This window comes from Alligator mississippiensis, chromosome 1 (assembly GCF_030867095.1).
Source record: "Alligator mississippiensis isolate rAllMis1 chromosome 1, rAllMis1, whole genome shotgun sequence".
In the NCBI taxonomy this organism is placed as follows: Eukaryota; Metazoa; Chordata; order Crocodylia; family Alligatoridae; genus Alligator; species Alligator mississippiensis.
Window position 1 is genome coordinate 351,107,629 of NC_081824.1, and position 20,510 is coordinate 351,128,138.

Consider the following 20,510-nt stretch of genomic DNA (forward strand, 5'->3'; position numbering starts at 1 on the left):
CTCACCCACTGCTTGTGTAGTGCAGGTGGGTGGCAGGGAGGAGTGGTGGCAAGGTGCCAAGTGCCCAGTATTGTGAGCAGGATGTTACCACTCTCTGCAGTAGGGCACAGAGCAACCATTGGTATTCAGTCATTCCTAACTTAGTTTGGATTGGACCCTGTGATTTAAAATAAATTCCTGGTATTCTATTAGAAACATTGAGTGGCTGAGGGTCTTTACAGGGATGTCATAATTTCTGCCCTAATTTCTCAACTCAAAGATGTCCCTTTAAATCTGCTGCAAACAGGATCCTCCACAGCCATGACAGATGGGGAAAGATATTTTTCTTGATTGTCCAAACATCTTTCTTCATTAAAGATATATTTGGGGGGGGCGGGGGAATGAGGGGACAGGGTTGGTATTCCCAGACATTTTAGAAGCCTCACTGCCTTGTCACAGGTTTTCTTTCTTCTCCCATGGCATTATTTTCCCTCTTCCCATTAACCAGAAGACCTCCCACTTCCATATCATGGGTTTGTAAGCTTCACATCCCTTGGGTACATCATTAGTTATCTAAGACATCTGCACCAACGTCCCGTCAGGGTTATGGTATCCTGGAGTTCCAAATACCTTAATAACTAGTCCAGGAACATTTTTTAAAGTCCTGTTCTCCTAATCCTGAAGGGCTGTTACATACAACTTTTTGTCTGTTTTTTGCATTCCCTTGAATTCTTATCCAGTGAGGTTGGCCACTATGTTCTTCATTGCTATGTTGTGGATCACCAGTCATTGCAGATATTATAAGGAATGCTGTGCACTAAGAGCTGCTTGTATCCTCAGCATTATGATAACAGCCACAGGACTGTTCCTTTTCAGACCCTCCCTCTGGACCCCTCAGGCATTCTCTACAAGGGGAGGATTTATCCCTTAAATCATATTTGTAAAGAAGTTATGGTATAAAGCCACTTTGGATATTTATAAGTCAATGCTTCTGGTTGTTGTATATCATGAGCTAGGTTAAAAGTATTAGTAAATATGCCAAACAGTTGTCAGGGTATATGAAAATCATAGGAAATGCTGAAAGATTGGAAAAAGCAATGTGGTAACATTTTAAAAAGGGCTACAGTACTTTACAGTGAACATTACAACCTTTGGTGTATTTACTTTCAGAACCAGTGACCCAGTTTTTCAGATGGGGCCTTAGGACAAAGGGCATTCAGGCAGTCTGTTACAGGATGGAAAATGAGCTCTGGTCTCTAGATCTCTGACACGTGCTCCTAAGCATTGGACACATTTTCCAAAACTTTAATCTGAAATCCACATCGGAGCCAAAAATCATGTTTTTGAAACATCTTTGAAGACTTTGAGATGCATAACAAATAGAACCAAGGAGGTGATACTTCCCCTCTATACGGCATTGGTCAGACCACAGTTGGAGTACTGCATCCAGTTCTGGGCACCATACTTTAAGAAGGATGTGGATAACCTCGAGAGGGTCCAGAGGAGGGCCACTCGTATGGTTAAGAATTTACAGGCCAAGCCCTCTGAAAAGAGACTAAAGGACCTGGACACCTTCAGCCTCCGTAAGAGAAGGCTGAGAGGTGATCTTGTGGCCGCCTACAAATTCATCAGGGGGAGCAGCAGGGAACCAGAGATGTTCTGTTCACCAGGGCACCTCTTATTCATAGATTCATAGATATTAGGGCTGGAAGAGACCTCTGAAGATCATCGAGTCCAGTCCCCCGCCTGAAGGGCAGGAAGTCACCTGGGGTCATAGGATCCCAGCAAGATAAGCATCCAATTTACTCTTGAAGGTGTTCAATGTGGGTGCTTGAACCACCTCCAATGGCAGGCTATTCCAGACCTTGGGGCCTCGGACAGTAAGGAAATTCTTCCTTATGCCCAGCCTGAAATGGTGTTGCAGGAGTTTATAACCATTCAATGTCGTCATCACTTGGGGAGCTCTGGTGGACAAATGTTCCCCCAGAGACTGGTGGTCACCCCTGATAAACTTATAGGTGGCCATTAGATCACCCCTGAGCCTGCGCTTTTCCAGGCTAAAGAGCCCCATAGCACTCAGCCTGTCATCATAAGGTCTGTTTTCCTGACCTCTGATCATGCGTGTGGCTCTTCTCTGGACTCTCTCAAGCTTCTCCACATCCTTTTTTAATTGTGGAGCCCAAAACTAGACGCAGTACTCCAGCTGCGGCCTCACCAAGGCCAAGTACAAGGGGAGAATGACGTCCCGGGATTTGAGAAACATCTATGGATGCAAGCCAGCGTTTTGCTCACTTTACTAGCTGCAGCATTGCATTGCAGGCTCATGTTCATCTTGTGGTCAGTCATGACCCCCAAGTCTCTTTCTTCTGTAGTGCTAGCCAGAGTAGCACTGCTGAACCTATAAGGATGCTGCAGGTTTTTCCTCCCAAGGTGGAAAACCTTGCATTTTTCAGTGTTGAACACCATCAGGTTCTCGTCCATCCATTGGCTGAGCCTGTCCAAGTCAGCCTGGATCGTTCTCCTTTCTTCAGGTGTGGATGCTTTGCCCCAAAGTTTGGTGTCATTGGTGAACTTGGCCAGCCTGCTTCTGACTCCAATGTCCACATTATTAATGAAGATGTTGAACAATATGGACACAAGGACAGAGCCTTGGGGGACCCCACTGGTCACAGGGCACCATGACAATTGACTTCCATCAATTACCACCCTCTGGGTCTGACCACGGAGCCAATTTCCCAGCCAGCAGATCGTGGTGGACCCAAGGCCACAATTTGCCAGTTTCACTAACAAGTGATCATGGGGTATGGGATTGTAGCAGGACACTAAGGTGCCTGCTACTACGAGAGCCAGGAAGGCTCATCAGGTGCGGGTTGCCAGGGCAACAGGAGGCAGCAAATGACCCACACCTGCCAGCGATCAGCTGGCTATAAGGGGCAAGGCCTGGCTCTTAGGAAGGAGAGGGACAGAGAGAGCTGAGATGAGAGGCGGTTCCCTGACAGCAGCCAGAGGGGCAGGAGCTCCTGGAGTTAGGATGCGAGAAGCCTAATGGCAAGTACAGCTTGACCAGAGTGGAGCAATGTTGTTATAGCCAGAGGGTGTATGTTTGAGCTATAGGAGGCTCGAGTTTGTGTTGTTATGTATTACACTGAGTTTGTGTTGATGTTACACCGGTGGTTTGGGTGAGGCTATAAGGGGATGGAGGAGGCCTCATAGGGGACTCACGGTAGAGTGAGGACCCCAGCCCCAGTGAGGGCGCGGAGTTCGGTGGTACAGACCCCAGCTCCAGAGAAGAGCCCGGTGAGAGGGCAGCACTGCAGGGAAGAGCCCGGTGAGAGGGCAGCCTTGCAGAGGGAAGAGCCCGGTGAGGGGCAGCCTTGCAGAGGGAAGAGCCCGGTGAGAGGGGCAGCCTTGCAGAGGGAAGAGCCCGGTGAGAAGGGCAGCCTTGCAGAGGGAAGAGCCCGGTGAGAGGGGCAGCCTTGCAGAGGGAAGAGCCCGGTGAGAAGGGCAGCCTTGCAGAGGGAAGAGCCCGGTGAGAAGGGCAGCCTTGCAGAGGGAAGAGCCCGGTGAGAAGGGCAGCCTTGCAGAGGGAAGAGCCCGGTGAGAAGGGCAGCCTTGCAGAGGGAAGAGCCCGGTGAGAAGGGCAGCCTTGCAGAGGGAAGAGCCCGGTGAGAAGGGCAGCCTTGCAGAGGGAAGAGCCCGGTGAGAAGGGCAGCCTTGCAGAGGGAAGAGCCCGGTGAGAAGGGCAGCCTTGCAGAGGGAAGAGCCCGGTGAGAAGGGCAGCCTTGCAGAGGGAAGAGCCCGGTGAGAAGGGCAGCCTTGCAGAGGGAAGAGCCCGGTGAGAAGGGCAGCCTTGCAGAGGGAAGAGCCCGGTGAGAAGGGCAGCCTTGCAGAGAAGGCCCACAAGGCCTAGACACGCCGGACACCCGGAGCAGGAGAACTGTGGCCAAGTGGAGGAGAGGTAGCCTCCCTACAAAAAAACATATCATCAGAGTCGTGGCGGGCGAGAATAGGAGGATGCAAATCCGAAGCTTGGCACAGTAGAGGCGGCGGCAAGGGCTAGCACGGCGACCCTGCCGTCCCTCCTGTTACAGAGATCAAAGGCTTTTTTGAAGTCGAGATATATGACATCAATCTCTTCTTCCTTGTCCAGGTAATAGGTCACTTGGTCGTAAAAGGAAATGAGATTGGTCAAGCAAGACCTACCCACAACAAACCCGTGCTGGCTATCCCTCAGGATGTTGGTGTCAGCCAGTCCATTAAGGATGCCTCTTTAATAAACTTTTCTATGACCTTCCCCGGGATAGAAGTCAGGCTGATGGGCCTATAGTTTGCCACTTTCCTCCCTTTCTTGAAGATAGGCACCGCATTGGCCTTCTTCCAGTCTTCGGGCACTACACCAGAGTGCCAGGAGTTCTCAAAGATCCGTGCCAGAGGCTGGGCTATGATGCTTGCCAGCTCCTTGAGTACCCTGGGGTGTAGATTGTCAGGGCCAGCTGACTTGAAGGTATCCAGCATCTCAAGGTGTTCCTTCACGAGGTCAGCATTGATGGAGGGCAGGGGATCTCCCTCACCCGGACCTCCCTGTCCCATAGTGGGCACGGGCGTCCCATGGGACTGATGAAAGACAAACGCAAAGCACCCATTTAATAGGTTGGCTTTTTCCTGGGCATCAGTTGTCCCATCTGGTTCAGCAGGGGTCCAGTGTTGCCCTTGCTTTTCCTCCAGCTCCCCACATATCTAAAAAAGGACTTTTTATTGTCCTTGATGCTGGAAGCTAGTTGGAGTTCAGTTGCAGCCTTGGCTTTCCTGGTTTGCTCCCTGCAGGCCTGGACCAGTGCAGAAAATTCCTCCTTGGAGGTGAATCCCATCCTCCATCCTTTGTAGGCCTTTCTTTTTAGCCTCAGGAGGTCTAGTAGATCCCTGGAGAGCCAGGGTGGCTGCTGTGCCTTCTTGCTGCCTTTCCTCCGAGATGGAATAGAATTAGCTTGTGCATTGAGGATTGCTCCTTTGAGGAGCAACCACTCTTCCTGGACTCCCCTCCCCCTGGGGTCGTGGTCCCTTAAGGCCTCACTGACCAGCCTTCTGAGCTTGTCAAAGTTGGCTTTCCTGAAGTCAAGGACTTGAGTGTTGCTGACTGACTTGCCAGCTTTACAGCAGATGATGAAGGTGATCAGCTCATGGTTGCTGTCATCCAGCTTCCCATTGATCGTTAGGTCGCTGATTATGTCATCCCCGGTTGCCAGTACCAGGTCTGGCAGCACTTTACCTCTCGTTGGCCTGTAGACTTCTTGAGTCAGGGAGAGGTCATCCACGCATGATAGGAAGCTTTGCGACTGCTTAGATTTTGCTGCATGATCCTTCCAAGGTAGTTGAAGTTACCCAAGACAACCATGGTCCTGGAGCATGCGGCCTCAGCCAGTTCCCGGGTGAACTCCTGGTCAAGTTCTTGACTTTGGGTGGGAGGTCTGCAGTAGACTCCCACCATTGTGTCCTCTCTGCCGTGTTCCCCACAGATTTTAACTCAGAGGGTCTCCAGTTGTCCACCCTGGTCGCCAACATCAGCTTGCAGGGACGTGTAGCTTTCCTTAACATAGAGAGCTACACCCCCGCCCCTTTTATTTACTTGATCTCTCCTGTACAAGGTATAGCCATCTATACCCATGGTCCAGTCATGGGTGGAGTCCCACCAGGTCTCCGTTATCCCTATGATGTTGTAATTTGTGTTAAGCAGGAGGACGAGTTCCTCCTGCTTATTCCTCAAGCTCCTGGCATTTGTGTACAGGCAGGCAAGTGTCCCCTTGGGGGCTCTTGCCTTGCCCACAGATTGTACCGGGATGGGGCAGGGGTGGGCTCCCTTAAGTGCCTTGGCCTGCTGGCTTTGCAAGGGTTGCTCAGTGGGCCAGCAGTGGTGGTAGTCCCCCATCCCCCAGCGGGCTTAGCTTAAAGCCCAGTGGAGCAGGTCAATCAGTCTGGCTGAGAAGAGCCTTCTCCCCAGCGGAGAGAGGTGGAGGCCGTCCCTTCCCAGCAGCTCACTGCCTCTCTTACCGAAGAGCAGGCTGTGGTCATGGAAGCCAAAGCCTTCCCGGTGACACCAGCGCCACAGTCTTTGGTTCACTACCTGGATCCTCTTCTCCCTCCTCAGCCCATAGCCCAAGACTGGGAGGATCGACGAGAACACCACCTGTGCCCCCAGACCCTTTAGCCCCGCTCCCAAATCCCTGTAGCACCTCATGACCTGGCTGGGAGCGCTCTGAGCCATGTCATTGGTGCCTGCATGAATAAGGAGCATGGGATAGTGGGCTGTGGGCTGGAGGAGCTGAGGGATCTTCTTTTCATTGTCTCGGATGCAGGCCCCTGGGAAGCAGCAGACTTCCTGGGCTAAGGGGTTGAGGCAGCAAATTACCCCCTCAGTCCCCCACAGGATGGAGTCTCCCACAACAAACACTGTACGTTTTGTCTTGGGGAGAGCGGGGACGGTAGCTGCAGTTGGGCCCATGTTGCCTGCGGGAGCTGGTAACTCAGCAGGCTCTGCTGGGGCTGCAAGAGGTTCGTACCTGTTACTAAGCTCTGGCAGGGCAGGGGCCTTGGTGCGGCAGGCCTTAGGGCCCTTAACCACCTTGGTCCATCCCCTTGACTGGACAGAAGGGGAGGTCCCCGAGTCCTCCCTTGTCCTGGTGGGAGACTGTGGTCTACCCTCTGTTTCCTGGGGAGAAGGGCCTGGCAGTAGGAGTCTGTCTCCTGCTCACAGTCCCTGATGGCATGCAGTCTCTGGACTGTGGCCTGGAGCTCCTCCAGCTGGCGCGCCAGAGACCCCAAAAGGGAGCAGACACCACAAGGGGAGGTGGCCATGCTCCCAGGCCCCAGAGCCTGAAAAAGGGACAGGCAGCCCCCGCAGCAGAGAGCCAGGGGCTCCGTCTGCGTGGAGCCTGGAACTATGGGCTCCATCTGGGTGGCCGTCTCTGAGGTGCCGGGGGGGAGGGCCTGCAGACCCCTCGGAGTGCGGCGTGTGCCCATCCGTGGCATGCCGCTGGTAGGTGGGCTGGGCCTGAGTCTGCCTACCCTAGGGGGCTTGCAGGCAGGGCCTTGGGCCCTCCTGCATTAACTCCGTGCTAACTCGCGCCAGCAGACAAGCGCGCCTGTTTGCACAGCTCCGGTTGCGTGGCTCCCTGGGGGGCTGGGCGAAGTAGGGGCCTGGGTGGGGCGAGACCCGGCCCAGCTCCCACTCAGCCACCTCCTCCCAGTCTCTAGGGGTTAACCCCCTCCCACCATGGGCCCTGCTTACCCCCGGCTGTGCTGGGGGTTGGCGGGGGGGCTCCGCAGCTGCTTGGGGGTCTCTGGGGGGTTTCGGGGGAGCGGGGGTGCAGCGGGCTTTCACCCGTGCGTCTCTCGCTGCTCCCAGAGCCCAACTCTTGGGGTAACAAGGAACAATGGTCACACACTGGCAGAGAGAGCAGATTTAGGTTAGACATCAGGAAAAACTTCACGGAAAGAGTGGCCAAAAATTGGAATGGGCTTCCAAGGGAGTTGGTGCTCTCTCCTACCTTAGGGGTCTTAAGGGGAGGCTGGATAGGCATCTGGCTGGGGTCATCTGACCTCAGCACCCTTTCCTGCCCAGGCAGGGGGTCAGACTCAATGATCTGTTGAGGTCCCTTCTGACCCTACCGTCTATCAATGTATGAGTCTTCAGAGACAACTGGTAATGGGAATGGACCTGCGCAAAGGAGAAGTTTGGATGGGTAAATTTGCTTGCTCTTTTTTAAACACACAAATTTACAAATGAGTAGCAGTGGGGAATGCAAGAGTTGTCATGTGATGTGTTTGGCTCTTAATTAGACATTTGATGCAATGTTACCTAAAACCCAGCTCTGCAAAAATTAGTTCAAATTACTTTGGCTATAAATGCCATCTCAGGGAGTGAAAACTAGCTGGAGGAGTACCTGAAAAGCAGCCAGGTATTTGTTGTGCAAACAGTGCACTGAGGCAGTGTGCAGAGTTGCTGTCAAGTCCAGCATTAACAGCAGCTGTAGTTTGCCTCTTTTTCAATGTTCATTGCATCTCAAATGCAGTTCAGAAAAAGTTTTCAATTGGCTGTATTTGGAGAATAGTGATGAAAACAAATGCCAAGGAGAATTTGAGCTGTTTAAAAATATGGGTAAATATAAAACAGTTTGGGGGTGAGAAAATGCAAAGCTGCTGAGTGTTTGGGGGAACCTGAAAAACAGCAGTGCCAACAGTGATAGTGCTTGGTCTGAGGTCTTGCTACTTCTGGAAAAAAACATGGAGTCTTCCCTGTGCTCTACCTTGAGATTGGGCTACTTGTCTCGCCTGCAGAAGAAACCACCAAGACCCACAGGATCTATTACGTCTCTGAGGGGAGTGCTCAGAGGCTAAACTAACCTGCACAGAGGCCCTTCAACTCCCTAAGGCCTTTTCTTTTCTTTGTAACTCCTGGGCAGCATATTTTTAAACTCCTTATTTGTCTGTTGGTATCCCCCTCCCCATGCACACAAAGGTGGAAAGGCTTTTGGGATTTGGGGGTAAATTTCCAGAATCATATAAGTAACATAGAGTGCTAAGTCCCAAGGTCCTTTGACATTTAGGTTCCTGAATTAGGCATTTCAGAGTTCAAGGCTGAGTCACTCCTCAAAATAGGACTGAGGAGAGTAAAGGAGCAATTTACAGTAGGGTCAAAGGAGGTTGGGCTTGACTGCATGTCGTTTGCTTCTTGGTAACATTCTTATCCCATGGTAAATATTTAATATGTCGATACCCTGAGTCGTTCATGCATCATTGAGAAATGTATCCTTAAACATATAATTTGATATGCCTGTACTTCACAGGATTCCAGGTTCCAGACTGGACCAGTAGGATCAACTTAACCCGTTAACTTGCAGTGCACTGTGTACATGCCTGTGTGTATAGTCTAAATGGAAATGTAGAGCAAGGGAGCTGAGCTTTTTCCTGCTCTGTGTAGGTGTTAAAATCCTCTGGTATGTCTTCAGAGAGCAACATTTACCTTAGGTCTTTGGTTGCAATTTATCTGAGCCACTGTTTTTGTGCAGCATGGTGTGCATTTGTTTTGTGCCTCCCTTCCCTTTCCAGAGGTGGCTGTATTTCAGTGCTACCAACTGTATTTGTGCCTTGGTTTTGCAGTGAACATATGCAGGCAGAGTACTGGGCCTACTTGAACCCCCAAGAAAGTTTATTTGGTCCTTTTGTGTCAGTGCAGGAATCTACCTGGACATCTCTGTTTTTAAGGCTCCTTCCTGTCTCTGAGATGAAAAGTGCTGTATAAACATACAATTTTTTTGTGTGCTGTCTCAATTATGAACCTTTATTTCTTTTGTTCTTTGCTAAACTGTCCAATTCAAAGATGAAATGTATTCATGGTCTGAAATCATCTGTGTTATCTACTATTTACTGGTGCAACAGCAGGCACCCCTTTATCTGGCCTTCAGCTGTTCTTTCCTTTATGGCTGCAATAGGAAGATGAAAATAATTTAAAAACTTGTTATTCCACTTAGAACCCGTGTAGAGGTTTACATTCCAAACATTGTAAAAACATGAAGTAATTGTCAAGAGACTGTCTTCTCTTTCTTTTGCAATCTTAGCTTCAACTTGGAATGAGTAGACTTTCTTTTAGACTACTATTTGGACCCTGGAGAGAAGACCAGCAGACTCTCCTTGTGCCTGAAGAAGGGTGCCTCTTTCTGAAAGCTTGCAAAGAAGTTTTTTCAACTTTTCAATTGGTCTAATAAGAGACACCACATTTACTTAGATAACCTTGTCTGCCTATGTCCTTAGACCAACACAGCTACAACCAAAATCCCTGAAACATGGGTAGACTTTCTTTTGTGCTTAAAGTGGGTGGACTTTAGTGTCAGGACCGCTCCATCTGCTCACCTGCAGCAAAACTTCCCTTATCAAAGGACAACATAAAATAGATCCCAAAAGGTTCATGAAATAGGCTTGAGAGAGGAGATGATTTCCTGTCTTGTGAGTTCTGTTGCTTGTGTTTGCATTGTATATGACTTTTCAGTAGTTAAATCTTTCCACTGCAGAATATTCTCATTAATAATTTTGTTTCTCCAGATCTCTGTTGAAGAACTGGAAAGAAGCTTAGTTATAAAGGTCAACAAAGATGCAGTTATGAAAATAGCAGTTTCAGGGGATTTGTTTACTTTTGACAAAGGATTGTATCAGCTGAATTTAACAGTCGGAGGCATTCCTTTCAAAACTAAAGACCTTATTCAGCCTGTAAGTACTTCTTTTACTCATCACTTGAATTGGTACTTATTGTGTTATGGGCCTGTTTTTGACTTCAGTTAAAACCAGTTAACTCTATCGACCTTTGTGGAGTGAGGTGTGGCTAAGTGAGAGGGGAATTGAGCTTGGTGTGTGTTAGGAGCCTGGGAACAAGGCAGGTGGAGCTTTCCTTCCCTGCAATGTGTTTTAATGTTTGTATTCCATACATATGGTGCCAGACTCTTACGAATCACTTCTAACATCTATTTTTAGTAGAGAGCTCCAAGTGTGCTAGCATGGGCTGTTTCTCAGCCTGTTAAAAAAAAAAAAAAAAGGGGGGGGGGGGACCTTTTAGTGGCTCAAAGGTTGTTTTGATTAGTATTTTTTGCCCTTTGTGAAAGTCAGCTTCAAGGAAGAAGACTAAAAACTAAGGCACTCCTTGGAAAAGTTTGGCTGAGGCATGAAACTAATTTTGGAAGACTCTACAGTAACTTAGCCAGAATTTCCATAGAAGCTGTTGGTAGAAGGAGGTTTATATGAGTTATGTTTAAATACCTATGCTCAATCCCAATGCATAGCCAAGGGGGTGGGGAGAGGATGGGGATGAAGGACGACACAAAAATAGCTATTGCCACTTTTGCCCAGATCCCAGAGCTGCATTGTTATGCCTCTGGATTAGCCTCTTTTTTTAATCCCCCACCAAAGATAGAGCAGGGCCCTGACAACAAGAGTTTGGCTTATTAGTTTTAAATAAAGTGACAATCCTATGGCTCCATGACTTTGAATATAGCCATGTCAGGAGGCCTTTTGTCCCCACAGTGGCTAAATACAGACAGCCAAAAAACCCCAAGGGTAAATTGATTCAGTCTTTGCAGGTTAGTCTAAACTGCAGAGATTAAACTGAGAAACAACTAGACACATTTACGTTTGACTCAGGAAATGCAGCCACATGCCTGCAGTGGCTCAGTCCAGAAGCCAGGGGCGCTAGAGTATGTCTCTGGCACAGCTGCATGGGTTGTGTGTTTGCTTCCTCTTCCTGCTGTCCCTGAGGTCTCTAGTATTTGCAGCCCAGAATCACAGCAGCAGGACTCTGCAGGGTTGCTCATCACTTCCTCTTTCTGCTTCCAGGTGCCTCTGGGATTTGTAATCCACAGTCACATCCAGCAATACATTTTAGTAAGTTTAGCAGCAAGGCAGTTCTGTACTCAGGGGAAGGTGGGTTTAACCCCGCTCCCTGGCCCCAGACCCCAGCTGGGGTTTGCTGGGAGGGAGGGGAGTAGTCCCTGTTTCCCCTCTCCCCCAACCCTTCTTTGTTGGAGAAGACATCACAGCACAGCCCAGGGCTGGAAAGCATGCTGGGGGACTGTGATTTAACTTGAACAGGAAGGGGTCTGGGGCAGAAGTTTCATAAACCAGTTTGACTGAAATCAGTGAAATCTGGTACTTCGTTCAACCAGGTTTATCTTAAACCAGTTTTAGCTATTTTTAAGCTGGTTTATGTGCACTGAGCTTCTGTTCTGTTGCAGGTTTAAATGAGTTTCTGTTGACTTAAATCGGTTTATGTGTAACTTCTGTCCCTAGCCAATAAGTCTTTCAGGGTAGGGCTACACGTCGCCCTGTGGTGATGTCACGATGCACTGCATTGCTGTATGGTGTGCTGTGGTAATGTAGTGATCATGTGGGTCTACACATGATTGGCTGCTACGTCACCATAGTAGCACGCTCCCCTGGTAAAGCACACCACTGTAGTGACGTAATGGCGAAATCTAACCATGTGCAGTGTGTACAATGCAGGAACTACCCATACCTACCCATAATGCACTGTGCTTTAGTACTTCCAAAAGGAAGTACTAATGCATGGCAACGTAGCAATGTTACCATACAGCAACGTGTAGACATGGCCTCAATGTGGTAACTAGTCTGAATATATTAAGCTAGAATGTAGTGTTGTCAGGAGATTGGGAACCTGAGTTTTTATTCTGGCTGCGACACTTATCCCAAATTAACTGAGGATGCAGGCCATTTATTCATAAGGTGGTTCACTTGGAATTATGCATTATGAGTCCTAAGACATTAACTTCCCAGCCTGTGGATTGAACTCTTTGAGCATGATGATCCAACCAATGAACTTGTCAGCCTGTAGAAATAGATATCGAAGTCAGCACGGTGGATTTAGGCCTGTATAAGCCAGGCCTCTGCAATGCTTTGAGATTCAGGGGAGCTGTTTTTGGGCACAGATGTCTGTTTTTGTGGGTGCCATTGTAGGATTTGGGCCTTAGCCTGCTTTAGTGAGGTTGCACATTGGTAACAGGGCAAGATGTTTGACTATGAGGGTGGTCAAGCATTGAATCACGTTACCTAGAGAAGTTGTGAATCTCCATCCCAGGAAGTTTTCAAGAGCAGGTTAGACAGACACTTGGCTGGGATGGTTTAGTCAGGGACGATTCTGCCTTGAGCAGGGGGCTGGACTAGATGACCCCATGAGGTTCCTTCCAGCCCTACTTTCCTATGATCTGAGGATTATTTTCTGCCTGGTTTGACATGATAACATTGCTTAGTCTTGTGGGCTCCTCTGTGTGCCTGGTTTTTCTCTTGTAATGGAATAAGAGTTCAAGGCTGAAGTATTTCATTATCTTACTAGATAAACCCTCGGCTGGATGGCTGCATACGGGCATGGAACTGGTTGAATGGTGAGGATACTACTATCCAAGAAACAATAAAGATGAATAAGAAGATGCAGTGCTTTTCAGTGGCAGGACAAGGATCCTTCTACCCAGGCAGTGGTTTTGCTCTATTTAATTTTAGTTACAGTAAGTGCTCTTTGTGTTTTTTAAGTTACTGTCATGCTCTGATCTCCATACTTTTATCTTTACAGAACTAACAATTTAAAAAATGTATGTATTCCCATATTGTCAAGGAAGGATGAGTGGTTTTCATTTTGTTTATTCTGTTTTGTATTTTGCTTTTTTTTTAAGACCTATTTACTTAAATAGGTCTTAAATAAATAAGACCTATTTAATGTAAATGTAATTATAATTATATTATATTATATAATTATATTAATTATATAATTATATTATTAATATAATTAATAATATAATTATTATATTAATATAATAATATAATTACATTATATATAATTATATAATATAATTAATTAATTATATTATAATTAATTAATGTAAAATAATTATTTACATGGGGAGGGAAAATTATCAGCTGTGTGCTGAAAAAATAAAGCAGTTGAAATAAGCCTTTCCCCAGTTAAGAAGTCTAGTAGCTGTAGAGAGCAAATGAACAGCTGAATTTGTAGTTCATGGAAATAGGCAGACAAGCTTCTTTGGGTAGATGTGATATCTTTTATTAGACCAACAGAATAATTGGAAAAATTGTTCTTTGCAAGCTTTTAGGCACAGAGAGATTCTGCTGGTGAATTGTGTGCTGTCTTGGGTAGAATAGAAGCCAATATGCAAAATGCAGGTCTGAGAAAATGCAAATGCATGGCAGTGAGGATCAGAGGGATGGGAGACAATAGGCATGAGACAGGTTTTGGGGGGGGAGTTATAATATGCCACATTATAACCTGCCTGCCATCTGAGAACCCCAGGGAATCTGTCTGCATTTTACCAGCTACATTCTTCTAGCATCAGTTCCACATTCCCCCTTTCCCCTCCACCCCACACCTGTCTCACACCTATTGTCCCTCTGATGCTTACTGCCACACGTTTGCATTTTCCCAGACCTGCATTTTTTATATTGGCTTCTGTTCTACCCAGAAGAGTGCACAATTCACCAGCAAACTCTCTCTATGCCTGAAGAAGGGTATTTGTGTCCAGAAGCTTGCAAAGAACAATTTTTCCAACTATTTAGTTGGTCTAATAAAAGATATCACATTTACCCAAAGAACCTTGTTTGCCCATGTCCTTAGACCAACATGGCTGTAACCAACAACCCTAGCTCATGGAAAGGAAGGTCTAAATTACACTGGATAATACCCAACATCATATGGGAAACTCTGGTTTAAGTTCCCTCTGAGTGTGTTTGACAATGCATTTCATCTTTCATGCATAATCCTCTTCACTACTGTTTCAATTGTGGCTTCTCTGATGCATGTTCAAATGTTTAGTATGCTCTGTGTTGAGATTATAGCAAGCCAAAAATTTTCAGTGCCTAACATGAAATACCTAATTTTATCTTTGACCTAAATGATATTTATGGCATTTGAATATGGTTGCTTTGTTAGTGACAAGTGATAGTGTGAACAGCACTACAAGGTGGGCAAAATTTGGCCTGGATTTTGTATTGACTTGTTCCAGCCCATTCTTAGGTCTATTAATTTAGCAGTTTGAAGGATAGTTTAGTCATTGTTCTAGAGTCTTCTGTTTATCCATGTAATCAGCTTTGTCAGGTTTTGAAATCCTTTATAAATGCCAGTGGTCTATTTTAGTCTTGTATACACATTCTCTTCTTCTTAAATCTTCTGTGCAGCATTATGTGGGTTTTCCTCTGCTTTTGTAAATTAGAGAACATCTTATCAGGTGACAATCATCCTGTTTACAGTTTGGTGCAAGAGCTGCAAAATTGAGCCTGGTATCGGAAGTACCAATGAGAGAAACCTTCCAACTGAGATGCATCCTCAGCACTTACATATTTATATTATTTTATAATAAACAATTAACTTTGTTTTTGCTTTAATAGCAGCAAACTACATAAAGAAGTAATTTATCCTGTTTGCAGCTGCAGTAAAGCAGAATTGTTTATGGCATTGCTCAGGCAGGCCAGGAAGGCAATGTCGGCGTCTTTCTTTGTAGCCAATATAATTTTTGATCTCCAAGGGGGCTGCATTAGTAGGAAAGATGGCAACAAAATCTGCTTCTGTAGTCATCGGGCGACAAAACTTGTGAACTAGAAGCACTTTAGAACATTCAAAAACCTTTGATTGGCTGGTGATTTAGGTAATGTTCAATGTGTGCTGTTTATAGCCCTTCAGTTTAGTTTTGATACTTTTGTGAAAGTGATCTGTTTCTACTGGGTCAGATTTGGAAGCAAATCCCTCAATCATTGTGTGATATTCAAGTTGAATATAAAATTGCATGCCCTGTCTCATAGGAGCTCTGATAAAGTAATGGATTGACAGTCCTTGGCAATTGAATCTCTCTTCTTGATTAAAAAGCTCAACCCTGATTTTTGGAATTCTGAAAAGCTGCAGCTTTCTCTGAGGAGAGTAATAAGGCAGAGCTCTTACCTTTTTCCTTCCTCTGTTCAGGCACTTTTGATTTTTCCTCTGACTAAAAGAAATAGCAAGCTGTCCATAAGCTCAGCTATCCATTCTCTCTGAGACAGGAATCACCTCATCTGCCAGTTGTTGAGCAGTCATTCTATTTTTTGACATATGTCTTTTTGTCTGTAGTGCAACCACCTGCTGGAAATGAAACTGAGCGGAATTGGAAAATACAAGTAAATGCCATCATTCGGCCAGCAACAGACACTGGTGTGCTTTTTGCTTTGGTTAGTGCAGAAGAATCAGTCCCTTTATCATTGGCACTGATTGACTATCACTCCACAAAGAAACTTAAACAACAGGTACAAACTTTAAGCATCTTCCAGTGTAAACACAAAAGGATCCCCAAGTGTGTCCTGCCATTCATTCTGTGCAGTCATTTGAACTCACCGATTTGCAATTTTGGACGCAAAACAAGTGCCTTGTTATTGTGGGAATTCTGCTTTTTGTAGGTGTACATTTAAGGGCAGCATAACACTCTCTGCAAGTTTGGCCCTTGTAAAAGATATTGTATTGCTGGGAATAACGTCACACAGACAATATCTGGTACAACCTTTTCAGTTTGAGCCACTGTCCCATTTTATCATGCTTGTCTGTCTGAATTAAACTGTAGATTTCTGTTGACAAAGTAACAATTCTCAGTTGAGTTTGAGCCTGACCTTTTCATTTCAGTAGTAACAGTATAACCCCATGGCTGCTGTGTCATCAAGGAAGTGGCCTAGGTGTAATTCCAGGGCATCTGCAAAATGCCAGGAACGCTTCTAGTGAAATATATACAATATAATCAGTTATATTTATGACATAGGACTAGATTTTGCCATCTTGTTTGCATAAAGTGGGAATAATTCCTCCAGAGTCAGCGAGATGACTTTTTTCTTCTTTCAGTAGTGCAAATGTTAAAGATATGCTCTCTTTAGGGTTCCTTTTAAACTGTCAAGGTGATTTAAAGTCATCTTAGGATAAATGAGAATCAGACCCCTGTTGGGAAACCAGGCAAAAGTTTTGTATGCTCAGAATGTGACCTTCAGAAATCCTAATATGATGATGAAAACCTTCCTATAAAGGCCCACAGAAAGGATTAATTTGAACCTAGAAAAACATAAATCATGTTTTAGCTTTTGTCTGTGCCTTCACTCATTGCAGTCTTCTGCTCCTCAGTTCATCATCTTGGCCATGGAGACAACAGTTGTGTCCAGACTGGCAATAAATGTATGTGATGACAAGGAACACTCAGTGGATGTCTCCATCAATAAGGATCAACTGTCATTTGCTGTGGATGGGATTGCAGGAGAGAGTGAATTCAGCCATTCCCAGCTAGAGGACAGTCTGGCTGTCTTGGAAAGCTATCTGCAGTCATCTGTGAAGACATATGTGGGAGGACTGCCAGGTGACTATCCGGTTCTGTAATGTGAAATGTAGGTTCAAATGAAAATAAGAGTGGGTAGTCAGGAGGGCAGGCAGCATGCTCATTAGAGCTTGGGGTCATGCTTTCCATTTCTGCCTGAGTGAATCTTGTGCAAGGTGGGCATGTGACATTGATCTGTGTTTGGGTTTTTGATGTGTGGTTTTCCTTGAATGACTTTCCCAACCTCCATGGAAGAAAGGAAAGAACAAAACAAATAGGAATCTCAGGGATTCTTCAGTCAGCAGAAAGGAGCGACTCCTCCAAAGGGAGCTGAGAATAGGGTTGCTATAAGCCTGACAAAATATGTGGAAATTAGTACCTCAAACTGATTGAGCACTGAATTACCAGGTGGAAGGGCTGTCTGCTTTTTTTTATCCAATAGCTCAGTGTCTAGAATGCCAGGACTTGCTTAGCTTAGGACCTAGAAGACTTGGGTTCAATTCCCTCTTCTGCTGACACAACTGAAGCCTACATTTCACAACTGTTAGGAGAGCACTCTAACCACTGGGCCTTTTGGAGCTGTCGCTCTTTGCGTAGAATAATTATTTATTGGGCTAAGCAAGAGAGTGAACACAAAACATGGCTTTTGAGAGGGGAGACCTGGTTTCCAGTCCTTGTTCCACTGAATAAGTAATTCAATACAACCCAGATTGTTGGCATTCAGTGGCTTTCAGCCTGCTTGGTTCACAGTAGGATGACCAGTTCAGGGCCTTACTTCAAAGAACACTGCTTCTCCAATCGGTGGGAGCTCATCAACCCACACTCATGGCTATTTGCTGAGCTTTCACAAGCTCTCATTTCTGTAGGGCAGTGATTCTCAACTGGGTTGCTGGGGCACTTTGGGATGTGAAATCTTCTGAAAGGTACTGCAGGGTATGAGGAGATATGTGAAGAGATAAGTGCAGCCTCGGGCTCAGGCTTCTCCCCCCCTGGGCACTGCCCTGCTCTGCCCCTACTGCCTGGCTCCTCTGCAAGGAGTTAACACTATAATAAATAAATTGTTTTATCTCGTGGGGTGCCATTCAGTTTACAGAAGTTATGGGGGGATACCTTGAGTCTAAAAAGGCTGCAAACCACTACTGTAGATTGTAAGGACCCTAACCCTTCAAAGTATCTGGGTTCTACTGCATATTCTTATGTGTTGTGTAGGGAGACTGGGCACCCAACTCAGGGTTGTGTTTATGGGAGCCAGGTCTCTCACGCTTTGGAACCACAGCACTTAAGCACTGTAGTGTCTACACACCTCTGAGTTTCTCTGAGGCAAAGCAGTGCAATACCTAGACATGCACCTTGCCTGCTCCCCACATGCTAACTCCTAAACCAGAAGTAGTGTGGTGTTATGTGTGCCCCAGTATGCTCTAGCACTCAGCAGAGTTAGCTACATTACTTTTGATTTGGGAGCTAGTGGGCATAGTACGTCTAAGCACAGCATTCCCTTGAACCATATAGACATTTCCTTTTTGGATCTAGCCCAAAACACTAGAATGTGTCACCAGAATTTTTGAGGTTCTCAGTTCCTTTGTCTCCGCAGCCTTGTAGACTGACTTGTAGTTCCACATAGACCAATGATACTCATGTCTGTCTGTCAAGTGGGTGACACTCTGCTGGTGATCTCATGTTTCTTAGGCCATGTACAGACATTCAGTTTCATCTGAGAGAGTTGCTGCTCTCCCAGGAGAAATCACAAGTGTAAGATATTCAGGATTTTTTTCTCCCAGAACAAAAATGGCTGCTCCAGGAGAAAAATAGCCTGGGAATAACCAGGGTTAAATGATGATCAGGAGAGTTTTTCCTGTGAGAACGAATGTCTGTACCCACAGCAGTCTTCCAGCATCCCAGGGCCTCCAGGTACATTTTTCTACCAGGAGAATAAACCCAGAAGAATTCTTCCAGATCATTTGAATACATGTATGCAGCCTTAGACGGCATAGTTTCAGGGAATCAGTGCACTGGTTCTGAAGCTTTTCTGCTGGTGATTTCTAACAGAGAACAGACCAAATGCTGTGTGTGTGAAGTTACCAGCCAAGGCACATCAAAAAGACTGAAACAACTTTTGGACTGCGTAGGTTTTACAAGAAAACCACAGGGTCCTTTAAAGGAGGTCACTTTGCTTCTGTGTTCAGAACCTGACTGAACAAGGTTTTCCTGATTGAGTTGTGGGTTGTTTCTCATTCTAGCTGAACTGGTTTACCATCCCTCTTATGGGGAATGCAAATAAGGAAGCAGTTGTCTCTCTGTATAATAGTACCTGCTACCTGCATTACAAACAGCAAGGCAGAATCCTGCCTTTACTTGTTCTAAGCCACACCTGGTAGGGAGAAAGAAGTCGGAGTAGTGCTGGCCTTATGTAGGTGCTTGAGCAATCAAACCAGAACAGCACAGCTGCTGGGATAGCATGTGGTGATGATGTGCACTTTCTACTGCTCCTAGAACAACCAACGTGGACTCCTCCACAGCTCATGTTGCACACACATTTATGCCTCAGACCAGGGCTCTAGTTACACCAGAAGATGGAGCCAATGCTTTTTTCAACACTCATGTATTGGCAAGGAAACAGGTCGGTTCCCAAGTCTAATATTTTGGGAGTGCTGCATAGAAAACCCAGCCTGCTGTTGTCAAGAAGAGGTACCTCCCTGCTCTCTTCCTATGAATGCAGGAGAGCATAGGGTTGCTTCCAGAATAGTTAGAAAATGTCTGGGTGTGTCACGGCTGTGCTATTGTGCTAATGTTCAGTGGAATTAGTTTACTGCACATAAATGTCACTTAAGGCATGCACTGGTGCTACTGTGCAGTAGTGCCAGCTACTGCACTTTTAGTACCTGTTATTACAGGTACTAAACTTAATGCACAGTAACCATGGTGCATTAATACATCTGTAGATGTGCCCTCTGACACATGCCTGATGTAATTCAAAAAGCAATGTTTATTCTGTAGCACTCTAGAGCATCATATTGTTAGGCTGATCTATTAGTACTGAGTATAGTGTACTCTTATTAAGTTTTTATTGCATTATTTACTAGGCCTGTGCGAAGCAACTAGTATTCGCTTCGTATTCGGATTCAGCCAATTCAGGGGACAGTGATTTTGATTTGGTGATTCAAATCACTGTCCCAAATCAATTTACCCAAATCAAACATGCCCCATCCCCTGTCCACTTTCTCAGTCCCTTCAATGGTTGCCGCACCCAGCCCCAGTGTCCCGGCACTTAAAAAAAAGCCCCACACTCACCAGCTCCTGCCAGCTGGGGGGAGGGGGGTGATCCCCACTGTCCTACACTGCATGAGGGGGCTCTGCCATGAGCCCCCAGAGGCCCCAACGACTGCTGCAACATCCAGTGAGTGTGGGGCTTTTTCTTTTTTTTTTTTTTTTTGTGTTGGGATGCTGGGGCCAGGTGGGGCAGCCATTGACAGGGCTGGGAGAGTGGGGGGGGGGTCAGGGGGTGCTCAAGGGGGCTGGGGGAGCAGACAAGGGATGGGGCCTGGCAGGGGTCCCCCCTGTGGTCCTCTCCTCCAGCCCCCTGCTCCCTACTTACTAGCACAGAGCCTGGGTCAAGCTTCCCGCGGCAGTGAGCGGGGACTGCCCGAATCTCTGAATCTTTTC

General features: G+C 46.4%; 1 protein-coding gene across 3 annotated transcripts in view; it reads left to right on the plus strand.

Moving 5' to 3' along the window:
• GAS6 (growth arrest specific 6) overlaps positions 1 to 20,510 on the plus strand; it is a 67,501-nt gene that overhangs the window by 42,165 nt on the left and 4,826 nt on the right. For 2 of the 3 annotated variants that reach the window (XM_019484982.2, XM_019484983.2), the window contains exons 11-14: positions 10,072 to 10,236; positions 12,866 to 13,034; positions 15,635 to 15,807; positions 16,664 to 16,892. In XM_019484982.2, the coding sequence (XP_019340527.1) occupies positions 10,072 to 10,236; positions 12,866 to 13,034; positions 15,635 to 15,807; positions 16,664 to 16,892 (736 nt within the window). Of the gene's footprint in view, positions 1 to 10,071; positions 10,237 to 12,865; positions 13,035 to 15,634; positions 15,808 to 16,663; positions 16,921 to 20,510 lie in introns of all 3 variants that reach the window. The other variant, XM_019484984.2, reaches the window with a different exon arrangement.